General features: G+C 54.2%; 14 protein-coding genes across 14 annotated transcripts; 7 read left to right on the forward strand and 7 right to left on the reverse strand.

The window, feature by feature from the left end:
* Positions 1-118: 118 nt before the first annotated feature.
* HMPREF1541_07838 (uncharacterized protein) lies at positions 119-1549 on the reverse strand (the record flags this gene model as incomplete). The annotated part of the gene is made up of 2 exons (XM_008722161.1): positions 119-627; positions 673-1549. The coding sequence occupies 2 exons, from the start codon at positions 1547-1549 to the stop codon at positions 119-121; spliced, it is 1386 nt and encodes a 461-aa protein (XP_008720383.1).
* A 735-nt stretch (positions 1550-2284) lies between these two features.
* HMPREF1541_07839 (uncharacterized protein) lies at positions 2285-3311 on the reverse strand (the record flags this gene model as incomplete). Its single annotated transcript, XM_008722162.1, has 2 exons — positions 2285-2980; positions 3051-3311. The coding sequence occupies 2 exons, from the start codon at positions 3309-3311 to the stop codon at positions 2285-2287; spliced, it is 957 nt and encodes a 318-aa protein (XP_008720384.1).
* Positions 3312-3670: 359 nt separating this feature from the next.
* On the forward strand, positions 3671-5122 carry HMPREF1541_07840 (uncharacterized protein; the record flags this gene model as incomplete). Its single annotated transcript, XM_008722163.1, has 1 exon — positions 3671-5122. One exon carries the CDS (start codon positions 3671-3673, stop codon positions 5120-5122), a length of 1452 nt encoding a protein of 483 aa, XP_008720385.1.
* A 619-nt stretch (positions 5123-5741) lies between these two features.
* On the reverse strand, positions 5742-6578 carry HMPREF1541_07841 (uncharacterized protein; the record flags this gene model as incomplete). The annotated part of the gene is made up of 2 exons (XM_008722164.1): positions 5742-6076; positions 6155-6578. The coding sequence occupies 2 exons, from the start codon at positions 6576-6578 to the stop codon at positions 5742-5744; spliced, it is 759 nt and encodes a 252-aa protein (XP_008720386.1).
* A 1167-nt stretch (positions 6579-7745) lies between these two features.
* HMPREF1541_07842 (uncharacterized protein) lies at positions 7746-8582 on the reverse strand (the record flags this gene model as incomplete). The annotated part of the gene is made up of 1 exon (XM_008722165.1): positions 7746-8582. One exon carries the CDS (start codon positions 8580-8582, stop codon positions 7746-7748), a length of 837 nt encoding a protein of 278 aa, XP_008720387.1.
* Positions 8583-8732: 150 nt separating this feature from the next.
* HMPREF1541_07843 (uncharacterized protein) lies at positions 8733-10571 on the reverse strand (the record flags this gene model as incomplete). Its single annotated transcript, XM_008722166.1, has 1 exon — positions 8733-10571. One exon carries the CDS (start codon positions 10569-10571, stop codon positions 8733-8735), a length of 1839 nt encoding a protein of 612 aa, XP_008720388.1.
* Positions 10572-10915: 344 nt separating this feature from the next.
* On the forward strand, positions 10916-11721 carry HMPREF1541_07844 (uncharacterized protein; the record flags this gene model as incomplete). Its single annotated transcript, XM_008722167.1, has 2 exons — positions 10916-11068; positions 11128-11721. 2 exons carry the CDS (start codon positions 10916-10918, stop codon positions 11719-11721), a joined length of 747 nt encoding a protein of 248 aa, XP_008720389.1.
* Positions 11722-11983: 262 nt separating this feature from the next.
* On the reverse strand, positions 11984-14189 carry HMPREF1541_07845 (uncharacterized protein; the record flags this gene model as incomplete). Its single annotated transcript, XM_008722168.1, has 4 exons — positions 11984-12752; positions 12802-13198; positions 13251-14079; positions 14154-14189. The coding sequence occupies 4 exons, from the start codon at positions 14187-14189 to the stop codon at positions 11984-11986; spliced, it is 2031 nt and encodes a 676-aa protein (XP_008720390.1).
* A 793-nt stretch (positions 14190-14982) lies between these two features.
* HMPREF1541_07846 (uncharacterized protein) lies at positions 14983-16269 on the forward strand (the record flags this gene model as incomplete). Its single annotated transcript, XM_008722169.1, has 1 exon — positions 14983-16269. The coding sequence occupies one exon, from the start codon at positions 14983-14985 to the stop codon at positions 16267-16269; it is 1287 nt and encodes a 428-aa protein (XP_008720391.1).
* A 629-nt stretch (positions 16270-16898) lies between these two features.
* On the forward strand, positions 16899-17825 carry HMPREF1541_07847 (uncharacterized protein; the record flags this gene model as incomplete). Its single annotated transcript, XM_008722170.1, has 1 exon — positions 16899-17825. The coding sequence occupies one exon, from the start codon at positions 16899-16901 to the stop codon at positions 17823-17825; it is 927 nt and encodes a 308-aa protein (XP_008720392.1).
* A 564-nt stretch (positions 17826-18389) lies between these two features.
* Positions 18390-20110, forward strand: HMPREF1541_07848 (uncharacterized protein; the record flags this gene model as incomplete). Its single annotated transcript, XM_008722171.1, has 5 exons — positions 18390-18604; positions 18662-18734; positions 18785-19013; positions 19064-19488; positions 19562-20110. 5 exons carry the CDS (start codon positions 18390-18392, stop codon positions 20108-20110), a joined length of 1491 nt encoding a protein of 496 aa, XP_008720393.1.
* A 168-nt stretch (positions 20111-20278) lies between these two features.
* On the reverse strand, positions 20279-21107 carry HMPREF1541_07849 (uncharacterized protein; the record flags this gene model as incomplete). The annotated part of the gene is made up of 3 exons (XM_008722172.1): positions 20279-20852; positions 20907-20985; positions 21074-21107. 3 exons carry the CDS (start codon positions 21105-21107, stop codon positions 20279-20281), a joined length of 687 nt encoding a protein of 228 aa, XP_008720394.1.
* Positions 21108-22403: 1296 nt separating this feature from the next.
* Positions 22404-23415, forward strand: HMPREF1541_07850 (uncharacterized protein; the record flags this gene model as incomplete). The annotated part of the gene is made up of 3 exons (XM_008722173.1): positions 22404-22438; positions 22486-22600; positions 22648-23415. The coding sequence occupies 3 exons, from the start codon at positions 22404-22406 to the stop codon at positions 23413-23415; spliced, it is 918 nt and encodes a 305-aa protein (XP_008720395.1).
* Positions 23416-25285: 1870 nt separating this feature from the next.
* Positions 25286-26544, forward strand: HMPREF1541_07851 (uncharacterized protein; the record flags this gene model as incomplete). The annotated part of the gene is made up of 2 exons (XM_008722174.1): positions 25286-25847; positions 25898-26544. 2 exons carry the CDS (start codon positions 25286-25288, stop codon positions 26542-26544), a joined length of 1209 nt encoding a protein of 402 aa, XP_008720396.1.
* Positions 26545-26763: the final 219 nt, after the last annotated feature.

Below are 26763 nucleotides of genomic sequence, written 5' to 3' on the forward strand. Positions count from 1 at the left end.
TGGTAGCCTGCCGGTTGGTCGTAATGGGGGACACTGTCCTGGAGTCACTAGAACGTCAGCTTGTGCCAAGATTTCACTACCTGCCTGAGACTGTCTGAGCAGAGCTCAGCGTCCTGCATCAGGCCTCGCTGACATCTGGAATCTTGATCTCACTCGTCCGGCGGACCATGTTCACCGAAGCCCCATGGTCGAAACTCCACTTCCGCCTCCTTGCGTTTGCTAGTCGGTAGGCTCTCGGATCCACGTCGAGGGCCTCGAGTAGAGCACGACAGACCTGGGCGGCGAACTTCTCGTCGTTGATATGATCTGGGAATTTTTCTACCTCGATGCCACTACCCTTCAGGTCTTCGTCAATAGCTTTGAACAACTCGGAATCAGCCTCTGTATCGTGGAAAGATTGACCGGGTGCATCGATCATGCTCACGCCACCAACCGGTAACAGCACCTTGATCTTGTCTGGATCTGATGCATGTGTTTTGAGCTGCGAAGCGATGAACTTGCCGATTTGGAGATTGTTCTCCTTGGTAGTCCGCATAAGAGTGACAGTTGGGTTGTGCTGGTATAAGTTGCGGTCGTTGTACTGCTCGGGGACTGACTCTCGGGGACCGAAGTTGATCATATCACATGCTAGATCTTGTCAGGCTAGCCATCAGTCAAATTCAACGCACTCACCTCCGACGGAGACAACCTGGGGAATACCCTTGCGCGCTCCTGCCTCGAGTCGGTCTGGCCCAGCAGTCAGAACGCCACCGAACAGCTCATCTGCGATCTCGGTGGTGGTCAAATCAATGACGGCATCAAGTTGCCCTTCATCGATCAAGCGCTCCATCGCCCGGCCGCCAGCACCCGTTGCGTGAAACACGTAAATTTCGAAGCCGTCGTCCTGATATGGTGGCGATGAGAGGATTCGTCGGATGTGGTCGACAGCCGGAGTAGTGACACCGAACATACTGACTCCAATGCGACGTCCTCCAGCTGTAGTAGATGGCGAAGTGGCTGTCAGAGACTTGGCATATGCGGCAGCCATGGCGGAGATAGCAGAAGCAGCATTCTGCAAGATTCGTTTGAGGATCGAATTAAGTCCGGCGATATCAACCACACTGTACATCATGGTGATGTCAGTCTCCTCAACGTATGGCTTGATGTCTCCCGAGGCCATTGTGGAGACCATGAGCTTTGGGAACCCCACGGGGCATGCTTTCCGCATGAGAGCACAGGCCAGCGAGGAACCGGTGCTACCGCCTGCTGAGACTATACCGTGAATCTGGCCCTTAGTGACCATCTCCTTGACCGGTTCAAGACATATTTCAATGGCTCTGTCGACATAATCGCCACGAGGTAGGTCGGCGAGGTCTTTCGAGTGGTCAAGACATGGCGCGACGACCTCCTCAGTCCATTCTGCATATCGTTGAGTGTTTTGGCTTGTGTGTGAGACGTCGAAAATAAGAGTCCCGCAACTGCCGGACCGCTGTATCTGCTCGCGGAGGTAGAGGATCTCGTCGAGCTTGGTGTCACAGGTCCCAATGATCAAAACTACTGGCTGAGACATGGCTGCCTTGGTTGCAGGGTCACCGTCATCCAGATCACATGAAGATCAATTGAAGGTCAATCCAAGAGATTAAGTGCTTATGTCCTGGTCGTGGAGCTCGACGTTGAGGTTGAGGTTGACGTTGACTGGCAACATTGCCATGACGGTAAGCTTGGTGGTCCAGGCAGGAATGCTTTCAGGATCACCACTGTCGTGATCGGTGATTGGCTCCCTCCCGTCTGCCCCGCTTCTGGTTTTCTAACCATGAATGTTCTAGTAGCAATTTGCTACGGTGGCCAGCGTGGCGCGCTAGGCAGCTGCCTCGACTGCCACTGCTTCCGTAGTCCAGTTCCGAGTTCAATCTGGATGTCACTTGTGATTGCTTCCAGCCTGGCTCATACGTGCGATTGTCCTCATAACGCCCTGCCATGTTGTGTGAGGGTCGTTTACTGCCTGAAGGTGGTGTGCACGATGTGGAAAGCAGCCTCCAAATGGTTTTGACAGGTTGTTGTTGCCATGTCTCCCTGGAACCGTCTTGAGGCAACGGTTCATGTAGTAGATCCGTGAAACTGCTCATATGACTTATTGGCCTCTCGAAGATGGGCAAACCCGTATAGACACTACATCACGATAGAGAAGGTCGTCCAGTAAGTGTTCGGAACAAACAGTTCTCGAAGTTGACCTCGACTGACCAAATCATGTCGTGGCGAGGAACGATAGCATGTAACCTCTACGGTCCGAGGGTTGGTACAGCTTCTATCTGATCGACGAGGTTTCCGCCTTGGCTTTCAGCAATTGCAACAACACCTGATCTCTTTTCTCTTTCAGTCCGACCCAATCCGCGGCGTCGAGCCATTTCGAAGATTCTTTTTTCAACACGGCCAGACTCTCATCGCTCCAATCAAATCGATGCTTCATCATATCCTGCTCCCAGGACCGAATGGACGGCCCAAGACGTTCAATCCGTTGCATGAACCCATCAGGTCCTCCTCCCCCACCAAGCGCATTCGTGACAATCGGCCCTGCTAGAGCCCACCGAAGCCCGGGACCTGAAGTCACGGCAGTATCAAGATCTTCGGCTGAGACGATCCCCCGACTAATGAGGCTGTATGCCTCATTGTTGATCGCGGCTTGGAGGCGATTAGCGACAAAGCCTGGGACTTCATGACGAAGCAAGATAGGCTTCTTCTCGAGAGATTTGTAGAAGTCCAAGGCAGTGGAGACGGAGGTAGTGCTGGTGCCCGCATGAGGGACGACTTCAACCAGAGGAACCAGATGCGGTGGGTTAAATGGATGACCAACAAGTATGCGACCTGGATCTCGTCGGCACTGCTGGATGAATCCAGATGAGGGAAGGCCGGAGGATGATGAGGCGATCACGACGCCAGGTCTCGCATACTGATCGAGCGTCTCCATGAGCTGTTTCTTGAAGTCTGCATTTTCTGGTCCGTTCTGGTGAGAAGAACTTTGATTAGTGACACTTTCGCAGCATCGGGATCAGATTGGGGAGTGCTCGCCGTACCTCCTGGACGAAGTCTGCGTAAGGCAACGCCTGCGCCAAGTCATCAATGAACTCAAAATTCTTCGCAAGTGTACTCTCGGTGGCTGTGTTTGCCTCCAGGGCAGGCCATGCATCTTGCAGATAGCGCTCGAAACCCTCCTTGGCTCCTGGCGCGGGATCCGAAATGATGACTTTCAAGCCCCTTGAGAGCAAGAGAGATGCCCAGCTCGCTCCAATGACTCCACAGCCAACAACAGCAACGGTTCGGACATCTGAAGACATTTTGAAAGCCATGGATTACAGACTTACTGTCGATATAGTGCCATGGATGCTGGCATCTAAACATCGCATTGTAGTGAACGAGCTCAAACTCAAACGTAAGATCCGAGGTAGAACTCTGGACTAAAATGGACAACTCCGGTTGCGACCAATTTACGTCGAGTGAAGAGAACCGTCTCCCTTTAGAGTAGTCCTCATAAACACCTGGTTGCCCTCGGAGAATACCACCTAGCACCATACCGATATCGGGCGTGGGTCATGCACTTCTCCGACTCATGGCACGCAACAGAAGCAGCATCTCTCCGTGGCGGTTCATATCAGCTTCGTATCCTTTACTGTCTAAGTAAGCCAGATTGACCATCATGACGAAGCCATGCGACCTAAGCGCTACTGAAGCACGGAGGCTGATCGGCCTGAAGAAACTCTCGCCCACAGACCTTCTAGAGTCCTGCATCGAACGTATCGAGGCAACTAATCCAGCTGTCAACGCGATCGTGACGACAGTATACGATAGCGCGCGCACTGACGCAAAAGCAGCCCACGATGCTGTGCAGGCCGGACAACCACTCGGCCTGCTTCATGGACTACCCGTGGTCATCAAAGACCTGAATGCAACCAAGGGGATCCGCACCACCTTAGGCTCTCCGTTGTTTAAAGATAACGTGCCTGAACACGACGACAGCGTCGTCTCGCGTCTGCGCTCTCACGGCGCCATTATTCTCGGTAAGACCAACACGCCCGACTTTGGATGCGGGTCGAACACCAAGAATCCGCTCTTCGGCGCCACGTCGAATCCTTTCGACCTGACACGCACCAGCGGCGGCTCGTCAGGAGGCGCTGGCGCAGCCTTGGCTACTTGCATGGCGCCTCTTGCCAATGGCTCGGACTCGGGTGCCAGTATCAGAAACCCTGCAGCGTTCTGTGGCGTTGTGGGCATACGGCCTACACCGGGACTTGTGGCGTCGAAGCAGCGTCCCGTCGGCCTATCTCTCAACGGCGTGGAAGGTCCATTAGGCCGTTCCGTGGCAGATGTCGCGCTGCTGCTCTCGGCTCTCGCGGAGTACGACAGCATGGACATGCTCTCTCGTCCGGTTGACCCGTCGATCTTCCGCTCCCTGAAGCATGTCGATGTCTCCAGCTTGCGGGTGGCCTACAGCGAGGATCTCGATTTTGCCCCTGTTGACGCCGTTGTACGAGACACATTCAAAAAGAAGCTGCAGGTCATCTCTTCGAGCTTCGCAGCGTGTGATGCCGTGAATCCGGAGATGAAGGACGCTGAGTCTGCGTATTGGGGAGTCCGTGGGCTACACCTTCTTGCAGGCTCGAGAAAGCTGTATGATCAGCACCCGCAAGAGATCAGCTCGAATCTTCGCGAGAACATTGAGAGCGTCAAAGATCTCACCGCGCAGGACATGGCCAATGCACTAGTCCAGCAGACTCAGACGTATCAGAAGTTCCAAGCCCTGTTCGACCAGTACGATGTGCTTATCACGCCGGTCGCCAACGTTCTGCCGTTCCCTCATCAGCAGCTGTACCCAGAACAGCTCGAAGGGAGGCCGGCTCGCCACTATGCCGAGTGGTTCAGCTTATGTTATGGTATATCACTCGTCGGCCATCCGGCGCTCTCGATCCCAGCCGGTCTGGACCCACAAGGAACACCATTCGGTCTACAAGTCGTCGGGCCTCGCTTCGCGGACCATCGTCTACTGGAGATCGGACAAGCATTGGAATTCCTCTTCGCCTCGTTTCCCGAGCTACGTCGACCAGTCCCAGACGTCGAGGTGCTGTCGGCGATGACGAAGGGCACGACTTAGACAACAGGAGTAGCTAGCTAATAGGGTACGATAATGAGTCATGAATTACGAATCTTGACGGGGTATCAGCAAGCTCCAGGGCGCGTATTTCGTTTGTGATGCTGGGCTAGAGTACAGCTTGGCGAATACTAGACTTGACGTCCACCTTATGCCGATCCATGGGGCTATTATCAATGATCTCGTGCCCCTAAATTCCGGCGCAAAGCTCTTGGCAATAACGAGCTCGAAGTGTGCCATACTCTACACTCCATGTTTGAAAACGCGTCTGCGAACCAGGCGCGGTCTCGTTCTCGGCTGTCGCCAAGGACGGTCCTTGACTCCAGCCACCTCCATAGCGCCAGGCTCGACAGGGATCCGGATACGAGAAGATGATTGATCTCAAAGTTGAGGCACAATAGGCGCGACGGCAAGAACTATTGGTCGGGTAGGAGCCTTGTCGCTCTGCATCACGACAGACTATCATGCTGCAGGTGGGTATACTTATATTATGCTGTACATGGTCTGTGTGTGAAGCCATATCAGACGCCGACTGCAATGCACAGCTTCCCACATCCACTCGGAAATACCTGCACATTAACCCTAGTCCCAAGACCACGATTATGAACGAGCTTTGTCAAGCTCACAACGCCAAAACGAGCACACCGAAGGCGCCCACCACCGCGGCGCCAACCTTTGCAACAGCGACGTCCAAGCTGCCCGCACCGCTGGACGAATCGCTGCTGACGTTGCTGCTGCTTCCGCTGTCGCTGTCGCTGCTGCTGCTACCAGACGAGCTCGAGCCCGAAAAGTTGTTCGACGTGCTGGAGGTAAGGCTGCCGGTTGATGTCGTCGAACTGAAGAACCCGGATGTCAAGGCGCTCGACGACAGGCCGGATCCAGAGCTGCCGCTGCTGCCAGAGGAGGAGCTTCCTCCAGTGGGCGTGGAGCCGTCTGGGCAGGTGTCGTACTGTGGGTCTGCGGTGTGTGTTAGCATTGGTGCGAATCTTGCAAATGTGTGAAAAAGGCCCAGGGGGGACCATGCAAGGGACTCACCATTGGGATTGTAGCAGTGCACATCGTCACCGCAGTCCAGGTATCCAGCGCCGAAGCAGCCCACGCACGTGGCGCCCTTCTCGCTGCAGAAATCCGAGTCGCCTGCCGAGCCGGTGGAGGTCGGGTATGAGGAAGTGTAGGTGTCGGTGGAGGCGCTAGCGCTGTCGCTTCCACTGGAGCTCGAGTAGGGGCACGAGTCGAGGCCATAGTCGGCATCACCAGGCTTGTAGCAGAAGATGGAAGACGACGGGCAGAGCGTGTAGCCGGAACCGAAACACTGGGCGCATGTCCCAGAGCATGTGTCGCGCTCCTCGAGGCTGCGTGCCACCAACTGTGGGGGACTATTGCCGGTGGGTACTCGGCTGAGTGCGGAGGAGAGAGCGAGCAGTGAGGAGACGGCGAGGACGGTGTTGAAGTGAACCATGATGGCGGAAGTCAATGAGGGTCTGGAGAGTCGAAGGGCGAAACGAGTGACTGTTCAGCGGGAGAAGTGATGTGCAGGAAACATTTTCCCGCTCGTCAAGGGGGTTCCCTTTTCTATATCACTCTTCCGGTCACCATCCAGGGGAACTAGATCGTAAAGGGCAGGGCAACATGGACAGAAACTCGACGGGGTCAACCTTGAAGGGTGCCTGGCGTCGGTTCCTGGCAAAAGGGTGCGAATGCGCCATGCGCGCCGCGCCGCGGGCTGCTGTGCAGCTGTGCGGGAACCGGTGTGGTGTGTGGTGTTGTAAAATGGCCGTGAACTGCCAATCCGCGATCGGAGAGACAGCCACCACTTTGGCTTGCAGAGTGTTCAAAGTATTAGCGGCATCCTTGCCAAGAAGGCGGTCCCTTGGATCTGCTTTCAGACCAACAGACCGGCAACGAGGTGAAAGGGCCTGGGACCATTTCCACCAGTAGCGTGGGAGGGAGAGGCCATGGTGCCAACTGGCAAGCCTCGTCGCGTGCATGAAAGCAATCTCATAGCGGGCGATCCTCGCTAAGCAGAGGCTTTGGCGTGCCACAAGCTTCTCAGGCTGATTGCTTGGTGAACTTGGGGGCCGTTTGACCAACGGAGCGGAAATCTCTCGTTGCCCTTGGAAGACTTTCGATTGCGCCGGAATGACAGGTGTGTCGTTGGTCTCTCAGTTCACGACACGCAGACAATAATTGAGATTCAGACTGCCCACAACGCAGGCAAGAGGACGCTGACAGGGGAGATTGCAGCGAGGCCGGGCACCCATCACCTAGCAGCCAAGATTTAGGGAGCTTGTCTAGGTTTGCCGGTACCTGAAGCCCTGCAGCATCGCCAATCGCAGGGCTGAGATTTTACGACGTGTTCGGCTCTTTTGTGCTGTCATCCCAGTTTCAATTTATTTTGGGGTCCAGGACCTTAGGGGCCCACCCCCTCTCGCAGGGCTAGCTTAGTCACCGGTCGACAATTCGAAACATATTGACATCCCAAAGTCCCAAGGCAGATTTTGCGCGCCGGCCAGCTGCATGATGGGGCCTTTCCCGCCGGACAAGTCCGGTTTGAGTGCACCCGTCGGACTCTGCAAGATGTAGGTGGGAGAAAGAAGATATTGCTTCTCGTAGAACCAAGGCTGCCTCAGGCGTTGAACTTGATCCCCTTGAAGTCTTTGGTGATGTTTGTGATCGCGAGTTCGACCGGCAGACGCTCCATGCTGCTCGCCCCAAAGAAGCCGTGGACACCGTTGGTGTGGCTCACTACGTACTCGGCATCTTTTGGCTCTGCTATTGGCCCGCCGTGGCAGAGGATGAGGACCTCGGAATTGATCTTCAGTGCGGCGTCCGTCATCTCTTGAATCAGGTCGACGCATTCGTCGAGCGTCTTGCCCGTCTTCGCACCAATGCTACCCGATGTAGTCAGGCCCATGTGGCACACAAGGAAGTCCGCACCGGCCTTGGTCATTCGCTCAGCCTCGTCAACGTTGAAAACGTAAGGTGTGGTGAGTATGTCCAATTTGTGGGCCTCGGCAATCATCTCGACCTCTTTGTCGTAGCCCATGCCAGTTTCTTCAAGATTAGCCCGGAACGTCCCATCGATGAGACCGACCGTAGGGAAGTTCTGCACGCCAGAAAAGCCCATCTCCTTGAGCTGCTTGAGGAATTTCGGCATGAGTCGGAACGGGTCCGTGCCGCAAACGCCCGCTAGAACCGGTGTCTTCTGCACCACGGGCAGAACTTCTGACGCCATATCGACGACCACAGCATTGGCATCGCCGTAGGGCATGAGACCTGCAAGACTGCCTCGACCTGCCATTCGGAAGCGTCCAGAGTTATAGATGATGATTAGATCCGCACCGCCGGCTTCGATGAACTTGGCCGATAGCCCGGTACCCGCCCCAGCTCCGATGATGGGCTTGCCATCCTTGACCTGGTTCCGAAGTTGAGCGAGCAACTCTGTACGCGACTGGGCAGACATGATGTTGAAGGTCGTGCTGAATGAATGCTAGAAGCAGGAAGATGCGAGGACCCAGGACTCGCAGAACACGTCACTCTACTTTGTGGTGAAGCCAGGCGGGGTTGCACCATTGGGCTCTGTGCGCTACTGTACTACTGCCTCCCTCCAATATTATATCAGCAGCACACCGTCGAGCATCGATGCTAGGGTCAAGTTCTGCCACGATGTGCCAGAGTCAGATGTTTTGCTTCGATTCGACCAGACTTTTTCAACGACCTCGATCAGATGGCTAACTGTTGCTACAGCTTTGAGGCCGTCCATGGCTCGAAAGATACGCCTGATCGAATCGACCTCCTCTTGCGTGTACGTTGCGCAACCCGTGACGCAAATGGGCCATGCCAGTGCTCTGAGCCATGCCGGGACCGTGGAAGTATCTTGATCGCAGAGATCGATAAGCAAGCTGATCGTCTCGGAAATATTGGCACGCAGTTCAGGATGGCCAAGCTGCCAGCCCGAAACCGTGGTGTACAGGTAGGCTTTAGCGGCCCGCGCCCAAATGCGATTGACGGCGTTGATGATGCTGGGTGGAGTCGGAAGTACACCAGCCAGTCCGTCAATAATAGTTGCTGGTTCCGATGTTGTCTCGGTGCGGGCTGTGTCCAGCCGGTCGATGATATGCTGCAGACGCACTTCTAGATCTGCTCCTCGTCTAACAAGCTCTGGCATCGAAAGCCATTGGCGAGCGGTCTGCATCCGCTTCCATTCGGCAAGGGCAGCAATATCGGCTATCATCACAAGTATCAAGTTCTCCACCCCGAAAAACAGGAGAAGATTCAGCTTCGGCGATTCAACACGTGTAAGTTCGGCAGGGCTGCACAGAATGTGGGCAAAGTGCGGTCGAAGTATCGGGGCTCGCTCTAGTGCAGTAGACGCGACGACGTCAGAAAAGACGAGCACTGCGGTGTAGAAGCGATACGAGGCCTGAGGAGGAGTCCATAAAGGTGGGTGAGGATTCTCATAGCTGACTGTTACGCTCAGCTGTTCCACCACCTTGCTCAAGCCGGTATCCGGGCCCTCGCCGAAAGAGTGATCCTCGATTATCTGGCTGGACAGCGAGACAGCCGCATCCAGGTGGGGTTTCCAGTTGTTCGTGCCAACATAAGTCTCGACTGTAAGCAGTTGAACAGTGTTCGCCAGAACCCGTGATTTCTCCAGGGCGTCCTGGCCCAGGGCACTGATTCTAACGGCCTGCAGGTCACGTTGTGCACTCTGTAGCGCGATCTCAGTCTGACGCTGTAGTAAATTGCCATCTAAGGCACCGCATACAGATTCAGTGGACCCTGGAATGACCTGCATGGTACCGAAACAGTAGGTGGCCAGTGCCACAATGACGTGACGAAGGCAGTCGTGACTTAAGGCGATGGGCAGTATCCAGCAACGACCCCCTTCCAGCACACTTGGGCGGTGAAAAGGGTAAAGAATGGGATGGATATGGTCTATATAACTCATGAGCATGACATGCTCCAGGATAAAGTGTGGATCCGAAAGATTGTGTGAGCGAGCCCTTGAATCAGGCGATAGCTGGGTCGAGAAGCCAGCACCTGAAACTGTGCTGCTGCTGGAAGGCTGTGACTCAGTCCACGCCTGCCGTCGACCACGATCGGAGCCGACATCTGCAATCAACTCTGGTGTGGTCGATGATGGCGAGGCAGGCCGGATGGACAGCGCGACAGACTCGTCACTCTGGCCGTCGCCACCAAGTTCGTGAATAAAGCCTTGGAGCTTGGCTCCTGTCCGACGGCGATTAGCAATCAACTTGATTTTCGCCTTAACATCGGCAGCTTTGCGCTTCTGCCTGCTGCCATTGTCCATCCAGTCCGGCTTGGTCGGCTCAAAGTAGCATTCGATGCCCAGAGCACGGCAGCACTGGCATTCGGGGGCCGCGCCATCGCACTTCTTGCGGCGTAGGCGGCAGGTCCAACAGCCGTTCGACCGGCCCAAATTTGGCATCGAGCAATTCTGGTGAGAGCAATTCCGGGTAGTTCTCAGTGTTCGATCGGATGATCGGTGGAGTGTGAATAAGACAAGAGTGAGTTGCGCGCGGACAGTTTTGCGCGCGCAACTTTGTCTTGGCTTCGATAGGGCGCGAAGATCGTGATTGGCTTGCATGTGAGAAGCGAAACGAATGCAGACGAGTATCTGCAGGCATTCTCAAACAGGGCACTAGACTACGAAGGCCGCTGAATTTCTCGTATATGGAGGACTCAGGATGGATGTTTCTTCTTCGATCACATCACTTAGCTTGGACTTCCCTTTGTATCAAGACTTCCCACCATCAAATTGTTTTGTCGAACATGGCCGGCTCTAAGATTCTTGTTCTTGGAGCAACAGGGCCAACCGGCATCAACGTCCTCCGCGAGCTCATTCATCGAAAGTTGTCGGCAGTGGTCTACGCTCGAACTCCATCGAAAATCCCTCCAGAACTACAATCGAGTCCCTACATTGAGGTATCATTATAATCCGTCTCCCGAAGGCTGGAAATGCAACGAATAACCTTGTGAAACAGATTATTCAAGGGGAATTCAGAGCCTCAGATGAGCCGGCTCTTTCTCGCGCGATAGCTCAGTGCTATGCCGTGATTTCGCTCATCGGCCCTGTATTAGGGGAAGTAAGAAGCTACACCCCAACCTTTTTCGCCGATATCTACACTCAACAAGTGCTTCCATTGATGATACAACACTCGGTTCCTAGGATCCTGGCCATGAGCACAGTCTCCGTCTACAGACAAGAGGACTCATTTTCGTTCCTGCGATGGCTGAATTCACTCGTGATCCGCCTATTGTTTAGCACGGCTCAGAAAAACATGTTTGCCGTCGAAGCTGCGTTCGACAATGACAAGCAGGCTCATGAGTTGGACTGGACTGTATATAGAATGGTCATAGTCCTGGGCGGCTGTGATGAGCAGAGTTGGCAGAAGGATAGGGCTGCCGGCGAGATGTATGCTGGCCCAGTTGGGGCCAAAGGTTTCAGTCTGCTTTCAAGAAGAGGACAGCTGGCGCGTTGGCTCGTGGACGCTGCCTTGGATAAGAATGGACAGTGGTCGCAAAAGATGCCTGCCGTGAGTCGCGTGGCTGGCGGCAAGAGCAGCAAGGCAGCTTGAATGCGACTCATGGCTTGTCGGGCTTGGGCGCAGATCCTGATCTTCCCAAGCGACAACATAAGAGCAAATGCCTGTCTCGTTAGAACAGCCAACACTGTAGCTCAATCCGATGATTATGACGATGATGTTCCACGATGTTCCACGATGTTGCCGCAGCAGCGTCCCCTGCATACACCTCTCCCCGCCTCTCGCGGAAGTTATAGCAAGAGCCTGCCAAGACTTTTACTGCCTGTAGGGGATTGTGGACTGCTTCAGATTCCGCTCAAGGATATCCCGTTTGGAAGTTGTCCAGGGTAGAGTTGTTGAAACCAAAGAGAAGGTCATCGAACGTGAAGTCCACGTTCCCCATCCAGCCCTGTCCAGCTGTATCTCCTGCGAAGACAGTCGGAGGGGGACCAGTAAAGCCGGCCTGATATTGGGCACTTTCTGTGGCATCTGCCTGCGCCAAGCCAGCACTTGCGCCTTGCGGCTGATCTTGCTCTCGTGCAAAGCTCTGAATGATAGCGTCCACATCCATGGTTGGCGAGAAGCCTTGTTGCCAGCTCGGATCATTGTGGCCATAATACTGCTGCTCTGCATTTGCTGGGAGTGCTGCCGGCGTGCGACTTTGCTGTGCTTCAGCGTTGGTAATTTCTAAAGCACCAGTGGTTTCCGGCAGCTCCACGTTGAGCTTCCGTGCCAGACTCTCCACGATCGTCTTGGCGCGCCTGGCGGCCCAATTCGTCTCTTGATTGATGCGGAAGACCTCCAGGCATGTAGCGAGCGATTTGTGTGCGTCGGAGCCAAGTGACCGCTTGGCAGCTATGCGAATGTGGATGGTGGAGGACACATAGGTTGCATAAGCGATGAGGTAAGGTGCGCGTCGGATTGAGAAGGCCTCGTGGTATAGTCGCAGGATTTGTACGATGGCTGTGGCTGCATTGGCACACACAAGGAGAGAGTTGACGGTGATTGAGCGCGCGTTGCTGTGGAGGTGTCCGTCGGAAACAAATGGTCGATGAAGCAGGATGAGCAGAACGTTGTACATCGCCCTGCAATAAAGTCAGACACAGAAGATAGTAACAAGCAACAACCACTGACATGAGGGACAGCACGTGTGGCGGTGGTATAACAGGCGGTGGCTTCGAGGGTTCGAGCTTCAGGTGTTGGGGCAGCTGACCATACCAGTCTCGTAGCCGAGAGTCGAGTTTCTTCTGAAGCTCGGACAGTTCGTCTGGTGACTTATCGAAGGTGGCTTCGGCGTAGATGTTGTTAAGAATGCCGTTCATGATGACGGACAACTGGCATAGGCCGGTGAAGGTGCTAACACTGTAGGCCGGGCTCCCAGGATAGAATTCTTGGGCGGTCCGATCGTATGCAAATGGCATCCAATGTTCGTACTCTTCGTAGGTATCGAGAAAGGATATCGGGACCCGAGTGTCACTTTCCTGGAGTGAAACAGGACGCCCTTGATACAAGCTCTGCATTTTGTCGACCACTATGTACTGTCAGTAAGGTCGTGCGTCTAAATGTCTGCTCACCGAGCTCACCAAATGCTCCCCAGAACACCCGCCTCCTAATCTCCAAGTCCTCGTCAGAGAGCCGGATGGTGCCTTGCAGAGCTGAGGTATCAGCATGAATCCCCAAATCAATCAACATCCTAAATGCAATCCCAGCATACAGCCAGGCGGCGCTTCTTTCATCACCAAGCGCGAATAACGATTGTGCCATGACCAACAGCGCCTGTATAGTGGTAATCTCACTCGAGTCGAGCGCGCTTCCCAGGAGCTCTTTCACCCGCTGTCTGTATTTCCAGCCGGCTGTTCGCACTTGTTCAGGATCCTTCCGTACCTCAAGCCGGGGACTGAATTTCGACGCGCCAAAATAGATCGCGTTCAGCAGGATCTTAGAGAAGTAAGGACCATTACATGCCATATCCCGCATGAAGGCTGGCCGATAAGTGATGCAGAATGAATGGTGCTGTCTGTTCCAATGGAGGTTCAGCAGGTGCATACCCAGCTCTGGTTCCACGCCATCGAAGTCGAGAGCTCCTTGCTGAAACTTCATTGTCTCGAGCTGCCGTTGCTGAGCAGCCTCCGCAACGAGAGCCTTTTGCACCCAGTCCAATGGCATGCGCGGACCTTGATTGGCCGGCACACGAGGCTCTTGAACATTGTCCTCAAACAAGGCGCTGGTGCGGCCGTGGTAGCTAGAAATGCCATTGGGAGAGAATACGATTCTCGATATAGATCGCTGCTGCTCGACAGGTGACTCAGGTGGCGGCAGTCCAGGTCCTAATGCCACAATATTGCCATCAATTCCAGCAGGACCTAGTCCAGACTGACTGTCGTCTGACCTTGCGCTCTTCCGCTGCTTGGCCTGAACCCGTGAAGGTCTTGGCCGGCTTTTCAGCCTCTCAACCTCATCAACAGGCTCGAAGACACATGTCTTACCGTACTGTCGGCAGTTGGAACATACCGGTCGTTCATTGTTGCACCGGATCTTTCGCCTTCGACAGAACGCACATGCCTCTGACACCCGTCTCCGTGGGGCACCAGATGCTGTGGTCGCGTGTGGCAAGTTGGTTCTCATCAAGGTACCCGTGGCTGAAGCACCTGGACCTTGTTGTAGCCAACAGTGGCTGCGCCCGCGGCAATATCTACGGGCACAAGCAAGCTTGGGAACGCATTGAGAAGACCCAACGGGTGTGATGAGAAAGAAAACGAAGCTGGATTATCCGCGGGACGACCGGGTGTCATGGTCTGTTGGAGAAACGGCAGGGGTCGACCGCGTACCCGACGGGTACTATCTTGGCGTGCGGTGCTGCCGGAGCATTGAAGACCCAGCGGCAACCCCCATCCGCCTTGGCGAGATGATATCCCCGGTCGCAGTCTGGCGGAATGCTTCACGGGTACGTGACAAGCGAGTCGCGGTATCTTGACATGAGGAACTTACTACAAGCTCCTGATGGCGGCGAATGCCCGAGCATGCCTGCCGAAGCCACCCCAATATCGCTCCACAACGGGGGCGGGATGAGCCTGTACTGTACCCGGGGTAACTACAAAGACCGGGGTTAGAGAGGTCTGACTGCCAATACGCCGTGGCAAAGATATTTTGATCGTCTTCAGGGAAAGATGCGTTGTGTTCATGGCAAGACCACTCAGTAAAGCACTGTTCAAAGCCAATTCTGCCCGCCAGCGTGCAAGTCTCGCAACAGCAGCAAGTAGCAGCTTCGACCAGCCTGTTGCGACTCATAGTTGGCCTTCTTCAATCATAGCCACTATGGCAATTCCAGAACCGGCACCGAGCCAACGAATATGTCGGAGACACAAACTGCCAGCGTCGCTCATGCGTGCGGGCACATCCAGAGGCCTCTTCATTCACCGGAAATATCTGCCTGCCTCTCAAGACGATTGGAAGCCGTGGATTCTAGCCGCCATGGGGTCTAAGAACAACGATGCAAGGCAGATTGACGGTGTGGGTGGTGCCACTTCCACGACGTCGAAGGTATGCGTTGTTTCTCCTTCCACGAGGCCGGGTATCGACGTCGACTATACCTTTATACAAGTCGCCGTTGGAAAGGAAAGCCTAGATTTTAGCGGAAATTGTGGAAACATGGCTAGCGGTATTGGTCCTTTCGCAGTCGAAGAAGGGCTTGTCAAGGCGCAGCCTGGAAATCCGCAGCTCGACATTTCGATATACAACACCAATACTGGGAAACGGCTGATTGAGACCGTGGAGATCGATGAAGAGGGCCACTATTTCGACGAGGGTCAATACACAATGCCAGGAGTCAAGACACCGGGGAGCGAAGTCAAGGTCGCTTTCGTGGACCCTGCAGGAAGCATGAGCGGAGCATTGTTTCCAACTGGTCTTCGAGAGGAGCAATTGGTGGTTGCCAGTCCCCGAAACGGAGTGCTTCCTTTCCAGGTGTCGGTCAGCCTAGTGGATGCGGCCAACCCTTTCGTGCTGGTTGATTCACTCTCGATGCCTGGCGGACTCACTGTTGGCTCCGATACTTACCTAGACCTTGTCGAAGATATTCGGAGAGCAGGCGCAGTCCAGATGGGTCTGGCAACGGACATAGGTTCAGCGGCACAGGTGAAGGGCACACCGAAGCTTGCTTTTATATCCGCTGCTCAACCTTCTACGGATGGACATCGCCCAACCGACGTATTTGTTGCAGCGATGAGCATGCAGAAGCCTCACCCTAGTCTACAGCTGACTGGAGCTGTGTGCATTGGCGCGGCGGCCTGTATGCCAGGCACGGTAGTTTCCAAGGCGGCTGAAGGCAGTCAGCGACTGAGCGGTCTGCTAACACCAGATGGGTCTGAGGGTTCGGGCGCCGAGAGTGATGACTCTGGGAAAAGCGACTTGATCACTGAACGCAACGAATCTGGGTTATTTGGGCCGAATAAGCGGAAGATACGGCTTGCGCATGCAAGCGGCCAGATTGAGGTCGAAGTCAAGCTACGCATGGGCTCGGAGGGTGAGATGATGGTAGAGAGTTGTAGTGTCTCACGGACCGCACGCAAGATCTTCGATGGCCAAGTATTGATCAACCTATAGATGGCGTGTGAAGATAGATACCCGGTAGGTAGGTGTACAATTTGCATCAAACCACGCGTGTTCGCTGCTTGTCTTGGCGCCAAGCAAGATATTGACTCAACTTCGAAGTGTCTCAACGTTCGTTGAAGCGGAATACTCGGTCTCTACGGTCACGATCTCAATCATGGACCTGAGCATCATCCTAAGTAGAAGTTGTCTAGTTCTGGTACGCATGAGTCTCGCGCTGTTGCGTACTATGTTGCCGGCCACGGGTGAGCGGGCGTTGTTCGGACGGCTACCTAATTGAGCTCAACTCGGGATTTGGGTCTCTGCGGAATCAAGTCTTGTAAGCAATATTTTGACCGCTGGTGATCCGCGGGTACAGTACTCGCTGGCTAAGTCGCAGCACCTTTTCCCCTGAGGCTACTGATGGCACTAGGTCGTCCGCGCTCTTGTTCTTGGCGCGTACCTTGCAGCTCCAGCGGGTACGAAAGATGGCAGTACACGGCGCGTCGCGTGTGGATCTCTGGCGTCTTAATGGGAATCATACAAACTACCATGTCATTCTCACCACCAGCTAGGTTTGCGTTCCCTACAGCAGCATTTCCTAGTACCACACCATAGTCCACATCGCTGCTAGCACACGCAAAATGGCCACAGTAGCAATATCAAAGGCCGAAATTGCTCTTCCAGCATCACCAGTACCAATTACCTCGCAACAGAGTCGAAAAAAGCAACTGGTATCGCCAGGTCTATCACTTTTTGCTGGTGCCGTCGCTGGTGGAACTGAAGCAGCCATAACATACCCATTCGAATTCTCCAAGACGCGCGCGCAGCTACCAGATGTGGCTGGAGGTCGAAAACCAAACATTGTTTCTATCTTGGCAAAGGTCGTTCGAGAAGATGGCCCTCGAGCTATCTACACTGGCTGCTCGACCCTGATCATTGGGACTGCATTCAAGGCCTCGGTGCGATTCCTCACATTTGATTCTATCAAGAATCTCCTAGCCAATGACCAAGGTCAGCTGTCACCCATGAGAGGTGTCGCTGCGGGTATGGCGGCAGGTTGTGTGGAAAGCATAGTAGCAGTGACGCCGACTGAGCGCATCAAAACAATACTGATTGATGATGCGAGGGGTCAGCGACGTTTCCGCGGCGGACTACACGCCGCACGAACCCTGGTTCAAGAGCGAGGCTTCAGTGCTTTGTACCGAGGCCTTTTGTCGACCACAGCAAAGCAATCTGTGACGTCGGCAGTCCGCATGGGGACATACAACGTCTTGAAAGAAACTGGGAAGCGCTACGATCTTCGGCAGAACTCTGCCACAACATTCGCCAATGGCGCAGTGGCTGGCATTGTTTCTGTGTACGCCTCCCAGCCACTTGATACGATCAAAACTCGAGCACAGTCTGCAAGTGGTTCTAGCATTGCTGAGGCTGTAACCGGCATTATGAAAGACCGTGGTGTTACAGGATTCTGGAGTGGTAGCACGATGAGACTTGGCCGTTTAGTCCTGAGTGGTGGCATAGTCTTCAGTGTCTATGAAGCAGTCGTCGGTGTGTTCAAGCCACAATAGAATCCATTTCATGTAATGAGAAGCGTGGGAGGACTGAGCCATTGCGTTAGGCATGGTACTGATCTACCTTACCTTGTACCACAACACCTACGCTACCAAACGCGCAAGGCGTGGGTCTTAATCCGCCGCTACGGCAAGTCTTATCGCTTATACACTTTTGATAACGGGAGACAACTCGGAGGCTACACCGAAGCCACACTGAGGCCAAGACCGCTTGAGGCGGGTACCAACAGACCCTCCACCTGTACCCGTCGCGGCAAGACCTCCCGTGCGACGTTACGCCCCCTTCCCCAGATCAAGTGGCCCCAGATTTCAACCATGTGCGGGTGCCAGTCGCGAGGCTCCGCTCCCTTAGGTCGCTATCTTAGCGCATATCACCCGTCTCGGACCCGTGCTGAAAGTTGGAGGTGTTGGTTCACACCACCGTCTATGTATAAAAAAGCACGCGCCCACACCCGCCTTCCGATCAGAGGTCATCTCGCTTTCGCTTCGGGTCACGCGCAGCCTGTCGCATTGTCTCCAATTCTTGGGGTTCTAGTATTCCAAACGGAGACCCTCATCACCATGGCAGCCATAGATGAGAAGGCCAAGCCTACCGTGACCGGCACGGAGATTGAGGAGGCCGAAGTCACCGTTAACTACACCCCCGAGCAGATCCAGCATCGGTTCGAAACCCTGCGCGGCTTGAGCCAGGGGGAGATGGAGGCGCTCAACAAGAAAGTTCGCCGAACCATTGATTGGCGCCTCATGCCATGTATCACAATGATGTTCCTGATGAGGTACATGCCCTGTGCCAGGACCTAACGTTTCCTTTCGCTTCTCTAACACGATGCCAGCTATCTCGACCGCATTAACGTCTCCAACGCTCGTCTAGCCGGACTCCAGGAGGATCTTCACATGACCGACACGGTAAGCACCCTCTACCTAGTCTAGCGTGGCCCGGAAACTGACAATCGTAGGTCTGGAATGCAGGTATATCGACCTTCTACGTCGGCTACTTGATCGGCCAGCTCCCTGGAAACCTGCTCCTGGCGAAGACAGACCCCAAGTACTTCCTTCCTGGCATCATGTTGTGCTGGAGCGCAGGCACGATCTGTATGCCAGCCATGACCAACGGCGTCGGCTTCTGCGTTGCCAGGTTTTTCGTGGGCCTTACCGAGGCGCCGTTTTTCCCTGGCATTACCCTCAGTAGGTCTACCATGACACTGATGGCCTCAAGCACTATCTAACAAACCCAGTGACGTCCTCCTGGTACAACAAGGAAGAGAACCCAATCCGCATGGCCATCTGGCACGCCGGCAACACAATCTCCAACATCATCTCCGGCTTCCTCGCTGCCGGCATCCTCGAGCACATGGATGGCGTCAGCGGCCTTCATGCCTGGCAGTGGTTTTTCCTAATCGAAGGTATTGCCTCCATCGTTGTTGCCCTGGTCGCCTTCTTCGTGCTCCCATCGTGGCCACACAACACCAAGTTTCTCTCCGAGCAGGAGAAGGAGATGGCTCAATACCGCATCCTAGTCAGCAACGGAGGTCGTGAGGAGACTGTCGGCGGCACTTGGGACGGCCTCAAGGACGCTGTGAAGGACCCCTTCACCTGGCTGTTCTGCGGCATGCATTTTGCTCTGGTGACCGCGCAGAGCTTCAAGGATTTCTTTCCATCGGTGAGTATTATCCCTCCTGAGCCCTTGTGAACCCCCATGTTTCCGGCTTACTGACCTGGGGGCCACACAACAGATCGTCAAGACTTTTGGCTTCGACTCCATGACGACCTACCTCGTACAAGCGCCACCCTACGCAATCGCTTACATCTCGGCGTGCCTCATCGCCTGGTCGTCCGGGCACTTCCAGGAGTCTTTCTGGCACATCGTAATCCCCATCGGGCTCGCCGCCATTGGCTGCTCGGTCCTAATCTCGACGCTCAACGTCGGCGCTCGGTACTTTGGCATCATTCTCTTGATCTCGGGCACGTACAATGGTTTGAACCTGCAGCTGAGCTGGGAAACGACGCTAGTGCCTGCACCGCGCACCAAGAAGGCAGCCCTCATTGCAATCGCTAACTGTATCAGCCAGACGAGCCACTGGTTCAGCCCATACTTCTTCCCCACCAGCCAAGAGCCGTTCTATCGGCTAGGTGGCGGCCTGATTCTCGTGGGCTGTCTCTTGACCTTGGCGGTGTCACTGGGCATCGTCTGGCGCGCGAAGAAGCTGAATAAGAAGATGGATCTGCAGCAGGGATGGACTCCGGATTGCGGCTTTGAGAGAGGCTGGAGACATCGTACCTAGGAGCAAGAGAAATGGGATGAAGGGCAAGGTGCTCAGGCTCACGCGAGTAGCAAAACAGTTGTATAGCTCATGATACCCACGAATTTTCAAGTGACCATGAAACAGATTGCGACAGCTTGACCATTTGTGAGTACGAGCACCGTGTCCATGCAGCACGTCAAAGGTCTGCTACAGCTTCGCCTTCCCGTCCTGCTTCTCCTTATCCACTATCCTGACATCCTCAAACTCGACACCCAAAAACCGCCACATGTAGGCAAACCGATCACTTCCGAACAACGGTTCCTCCTCGCCCTTCTCGTTCCGTAACCAGAACCACGGCGCTCCAAACGCGCCAAGGTCCAGCGCCTTCTTGGTGTTGGCCGTCAGCTTCTCCTTGTACGGCGGCGTAGCCATCAGACGCATGATCTCCTTGACTTCCGCTGCGTCGAAATGCTCGCCGAGCATCTTCGCCAGGGCGTCGGGCTTGGAGATGTCGATGTGCTTGATGAAGCTGTACTCCCAGGTGGAGACGAAGCATTTCTCGAACGCTTCGTTGGAGTGGCGGTCCTTGACGACGAGCATGGCGCGCTGGGGGACGACGCTCAGGATGGGGAAGAACGGCGGTGAGGAGATCTTGGGCGTTTGGAACTGCTCAATGGCGCGCTTGAGGTCGTAAGGCCCGTATTTGGCTTTCGCGGGGAGGGTCCACGGTGGCTTGTTGCCGGAGCCGACGTTTATGCCGCCGAGGAACACCGGGTGGAATCTGTGAAGAGCACATGTCAACATTTGGAATCGCAACCAGAGGGTTGAGACGTACTCAACCTCGACGCCATATTGCTTCAAGAGCGGTCGCACCTTCCGTAGGTGTGTGATGGCAAAGTAGCTATAGGGTGACGCTGAAATGTGTCAACAGAGAGGCCGGATAACGGGGGGCCTCGTCGTCGTCCTCATGCTCTTGTCCAGATACTGAATTGGGGTGCGTACTGCAGTCAAGATATCCATCAACCTTCCCACCCATAGTGGGCTCTCTACAGCGCTTGCACAACGCAGCGGGGTCCCGATGTGGTATCTGGTCGACTCCAAGCAAAGTACGAGTATCTGTACTTTGGTTGAGATGATAGCGAAAAGACCGAGGTCGCTGCTGAGCTAAACCACTCAGACTCTATGCCTCGTGTGACGTGAGGCTAACTACCGGGCTAGTTGCTCGATCGGCTTCCTACCACTTGTGCACGCTGGCCTTCCTTTGCCGAGGCCTGAGCTACGCTGGTCGCTAGGTCGGTGATCAAACAGCAGTGACTTGGAGTTTGGACGAGGCGACGAGATTACTAAACGTGGACGCCTCGTTCGGGGGTGGAGCGAGTTACCGAGGCAGTGGGCTACGGCGAAGGGCAGAGAGCAATAGTGCCGTTCTGCTTGTCAACGTCCAGTAATCTGTAGACTTTCCAAAGCCTGGCTCGTAGATGCGATGGTTGATTTTCGTTTCACAAGACCTCTAGCGATGGCGACCCACCAGTGCAATTCTCTTCCTGACCTGAAGAAGTCAGGATAAAGCGTATTTTTGGGTTGTCTGAAGAGCGTCTGATTACCCCATTATCTAGGGCGGGTCTACCGCGAGGTCAATCTCTCCCTCGTGTACAGCGTTGCTTCGACGTGATACCAGTGAAGTACCAATCAGAATCAGAGGGTACAATTTGACTATGAGACGCTGCACCAGCCCGAGTGCCCATTTCAAGTGCAGGCCGGTGGAGCTTATGGGCTCTGGGCAAGCTTTCAGCTGAGGATGCATCGAACTCTCACCCACTCCGATGACTAGAACGTGTGTGTTGCTCCCACGTGCTGTGTGTTGAGCCTGTCCTCCGTGGGAAAAGGAGAAGCGGCACGCACCAAAGCAGATCGAGGGGTACGCTGCTGTGTTCAGGTCCTTTGTCACGCGTCGCGGTATAGATCGGCGGCAGAGGTTCCTTATGAACGGTTCGTTACCTTCGTCGAAGTCCCTTCTAGCTTCGACATTTATCCTACCCCGCAAACTCTCTATAGACCCTTACGAACTGTGTTGCTGCAACGTCGGTTCCGCAATCTTGCAGCCGTACATGAGTGGGCATTTGATGTCAGTATTACCAAGACCACGAAGAATGCAGTGTGGGTCCCAGAATGTGTTTCAAGTGATGGATGTACAAGCGCAACTTTCAGCTCTAGGTAACCTCGGCCTTTCAACTACCTCCTAGTCTGTTGATCGAGTTCCCGACTGACGCTGGATAATACGGGCTATAAATGCTCGAACTGGTCTGTGATGTCATTCGGGAACGCTCGTTCAATGACGCCAGATACGAACGAGGCGATTGCAGAGATGTGAGTCGGAACCTGTTTTCTCGACTGAGCGCCGCTCACAACATCAGCTGGCAGACAGAGACGACGGAGACAATACGGTCGAGCATCTTCGACTACCCCATCGAGCATGGCCGGCAGTACCACGCATACAAAGCTGGTTCCTACCACAGACCGAATGATGAGGTGAGATGTTTTTGCATGCGAGCCTGTTCCTGCTAATGACACCATAGGAGGAGCTCACCCGAATCGATCTCGTGACAGTAATCTTCAACCTCGTGAACAAGGGCAAAATGCATCACGTACCGCTAAATCCCTCTTCCAACCTGAGAATACTCGACATAGGCACAGGGACAGGAAGCTGGTGCATCGAGATGGGCGATGCTTACCCAGCAGCCGATATCACTGGCATTGACCTCAGCGCCAGCATGCCTGAATTGGTCCCGCCTAATGTGCAATTCGAGATCGACGACGCGGAAGACCCCTGGACGTATGATCAGCCCTTCGACTTCATCCACTCTCGGTACATGTTGGGCGCTATCAGGAATTGGCCGGGCATGGTGCGACAGTGCTTTGACAACCTCACGCCAGGAGGATACATCGAGCTTCAGGACTTCGACCTCGACTACTATTCTGTGGATGGTTCACTAACTCCGGATCATGCGCTGAAAAGGTGGCTGACGGCATCGTACGCCGCGGAAGAGATTACTGGGCGGACTCTCAGACCTGGAAGGCAACTGGAAGGGTGGTTGAAAGCAGCTGGTTTTGTGAACGTTCAAGTCATTCGAACTCCAATACCGCTCGGACCATGGCCGAAGGACGAACGTCAGAAGAGGATAGGTCTACTCAACTGGACTCAACTGTGGGAAGGCCTGCCAGGTCTCAGTTTACGGCTCTTCATTGACGTCCTTGGCTATACACGGGAAGAGCTTGAGATCCTGCTAATGGAAGTACGGAAAGATATGCAGTCGCCGAGTATTCACCCCATGTTTGATCTGTGAGTTCTCGTTGTCGCGGCGCAATCGGTAGTCGGCTGCTGACATGATGCAGGTTTACGGTATGGGGCCAGAAGCCTGAGGAGATGGGGATGCCAAAAAGGCTTTGATCAACTGCAGAACCTCTGCTCTATCCCTCTCACTTGCAAAGAAGCAGTGAAGTCTTTCGCTTACAAGCTACGCAGTCACATTGATGATCTTGGCTCTGCGGCAAACGAATCTCTATCACCAGTTGACATCCGGTGACTCACATGAACGATGAGGATCGACTTCTATCTCAGGCGATGCTACAATGAAAGGCACGGTCAGCCCGAACGCCTTCACATTCCCAGACCTACCAGTCGAGCTATACGCGCAATACCAAGGATTTTATCAAGGCTGTGATACTAAGTCCATGCTGCGTCTAACCCTTTGCGACGACCTCGACTTCAGAAGCCTCAGGGAGGTTCTTCCTGGGAAACTGTCTCACAGCGTTGTCCAAATTTGGATCGAAGATGAAGCTATTGTACGGAATCTAAGTCTCCCCAGCAAGGAGCTTCCAAACTTACGCGAAGTCATGGTTGCAAAAATCCATCTCGACCTCATGACGATACTTTAGAAGGCTGATTATGCGTTCTGGGCGGCGGTCTCCGACGATCTTGAAGCTAAGCTGCCGGAACACCAGATTCCACAGGTTGTCCTCGTGACTGGGGAGGTGTCCGTAACGTTCAATTGCTCGATCTGCAACGAATGTGACGAACAGAAGGTACGCTCTAGCCCCACTAGAGTCTGCAAACTGACCAAGCAGTATTTTTACATCGTCGATTACATGAAAGAGCGTGTGGTCCGCGACCTCTCCGACTACAGTAATGCTCCGAGGTTCTTAACCGTTGAGTAATATTACCCAGCATGCTTTGAAAGCACTTTCTGGAGTCGTACAAGGCGTTGATTGCGCACGAGAAAGCAGCGGTCATCGGCCACTGAGCGGCTTGCTAGCGCTGTAAGCCCTCGCACGTTTCCACGTTGCATGAATACATTCAAGAAACCCATCTTGTCTGATGCCGACATGCCTGAAGACAGTCACCATTGGCCTAGTAGAGCGGAAATCCGCAGATGGAAGCGTCCATGGTGCTTCGTAGGTAGCTGAATGAGACCATTGCCTGACTCATCGCTGCTTCGATAGATCGCTCGATAGTCTTACTATCGTTCAAACGTAGCGTTGCACACCACAACCTTGATGCTTGCCGACTTTGAGGGACTTTGTTATACTGAACTACGTTATGCCGATTGTATTGACATTGATGGTTGGCAACTACTGAAGTACTTATCACAGATGCTGAGTAGCCTCCATATGATGTTGTACGGCGGCCTAAGAAACAGTCTCGCCTTCAGGCAGTGAAAGCTCGGCAAGGGGGTTGCACAACGGCGAGCGGTAGGAACAATTCCGCAAGTTCCAAAGCCGCGAACGCTGCGGCAGCGCGAAGTCTCGGAAATGGTCGGGAAAAGCTATGGCGATATCCACGCTTGGAAACAAAACTGGTCTGATTGGAGACCGCCGACTAACCTGTGGACATTCATTGCTGTCGGTGTTGTTGGTGTCGTCGAGAGATGGACTGACGTTGACGAGGAATTGACGACCGCATTCGTCATCTGTCAACCGTGTCTTCTTTGTGCACGCCCCGTGTGAGGTGTTCATCAAATGCCGTTACCGCATTTGGCCCGCTATGAAACGCGGTTCCTGCGTCTTTCGAGATCCCTTCAACTGTCGGTCCCCTGCACGCGATCGATAACCTACATAGCTGGCTGCGCTGCTGCACGGAATGTGCTGAGACGACAACCACTACCCTCGCTTTCAAGACAGCCTACGGTCGTCAGTCGCACCGCCCCCCTTGCTATAATGGCCAGAATTCAAAAGCGCGAGCATGCGGGACATGCTCATGGACATGGACACAGTCATGGACACGGAAATACCTATCTCACATCGTCAAACAAAAATGATGCTGGCGTCAAGATTACTCGAATTGGTCTCTTTGTCAATCTGGCTATGGCCATTGGGAAGGGGGTGGGAGGATACGCCTTCCATTCGCAAGCATTGATTGCAGATGGCTTCCATGCCTTGACCGACCTCGTCTCCGACTTCATGACCCTCGCCACGATCTCCTGGTCTCTACGGCCCCCGACCGATCGCTTCCCTACTGGCTTCGGCAAAATTGAGAGTCTGGGTGCGCTGGGAGTTAGTGGACTACTTCTTTTCGGTGGAATCGGTATGGGGTTGAATGGCATTGACACACTTTACACCCAATTCATGGTCGACCATACGCACGAAGCACATGAACACTCTCATGGTCTGTTTAGCTTTCTGGGGCACAATCATAGTCATGGCGCCGGCCTACCCGACCTCAACGCAGCTTGGTTAGCCGCAGGTTCCATTGTGGTTAAAGAGTGGCTGTATCGAACGAGTGAGTCTACATCGCCCCGAATGTATGCTTCGTGAACTGACAGGGTGCAGCAATGAAAATCGCCAAAGAAAGAAAGTCCTCGGTCCTTGCTTCCAATGCCATCCATCATCGTATCGACTCACTCACCAGTATCGTCGCTCTGGCCACCATTGGCGGCGCTCATCTCATACACGATGCCTCCTGGCTGGATCCCGTTGGTGGTCTCCTCATTGCCGGTATGGTCATAAGAGCTGGCTGGGGCAACACCGTGAACGCGCTACTCGAATTGGGAGATGTCACGGTTGAAGATGAAATCAAAAAGAAGGTAGAGCGTGCTGCAACCAAAGCTCTCAAAGGCGACGAGACGAAAGGAATCGCAGCTGTCGAGAACGGCTCTCAGGTCGAAATCCGAGATGTTCAAGGCATCAAATCAGGCCAGAATTACCTGATCGATATCGAGCTTGTCGCACCAAGCACGTTCAACCTGCAGCAGCTCAATCTAATCGAAGATGCTGTTCGCGAAAGAGCCGGCGCAAAGGTCCGAGGTGTGCGTCGTGTACGCGTCAAGTTTGTTTCGTCTGAAAATGCGGGAAACTTGATCAGCGATTTCATCCCGCCCGATGTTAGTCCAAGAAGCAGTCCTGAGCCTGAAGACGAGCACAACCACACCAACGGCCACGCCAACGGACACACGCACGATCACAAAAAGCACAGCTAGGCATTTCCTGGTGAAGCAAACAGGAACACATGCCCGAGAGGTTGGCTCCAATTATATCAGGCTGATATCATATGCCCCGCTCACGAAAGCCTTGAGTGGCCACACCGGCGTTTTACTCCGCTCGGACAGCTCCTCACTTCTCATCATTCTAACATCACTCTGCTTCTCGCCAAAATATTTGAGGTGTAGTGGGAGGCTACCGAATGTCGATCTCCTCCA

This window comes from Cyphellophora europaea, assembly GCF_000365145.1.
Source record: "Cyphellophora europaea CBS 101466 unplaced genomic scaffold supercont1.8, whole genome shotgun sequence".
Classification (NCBI taxonomy): domain Eukaryota; kingdom Fungi; phylum Ascomycota; class Eurotiomycetes; order Chaetothyriales; family Cyphellophoraceae; genus Cyphellophora; species Cyphellophora europaea.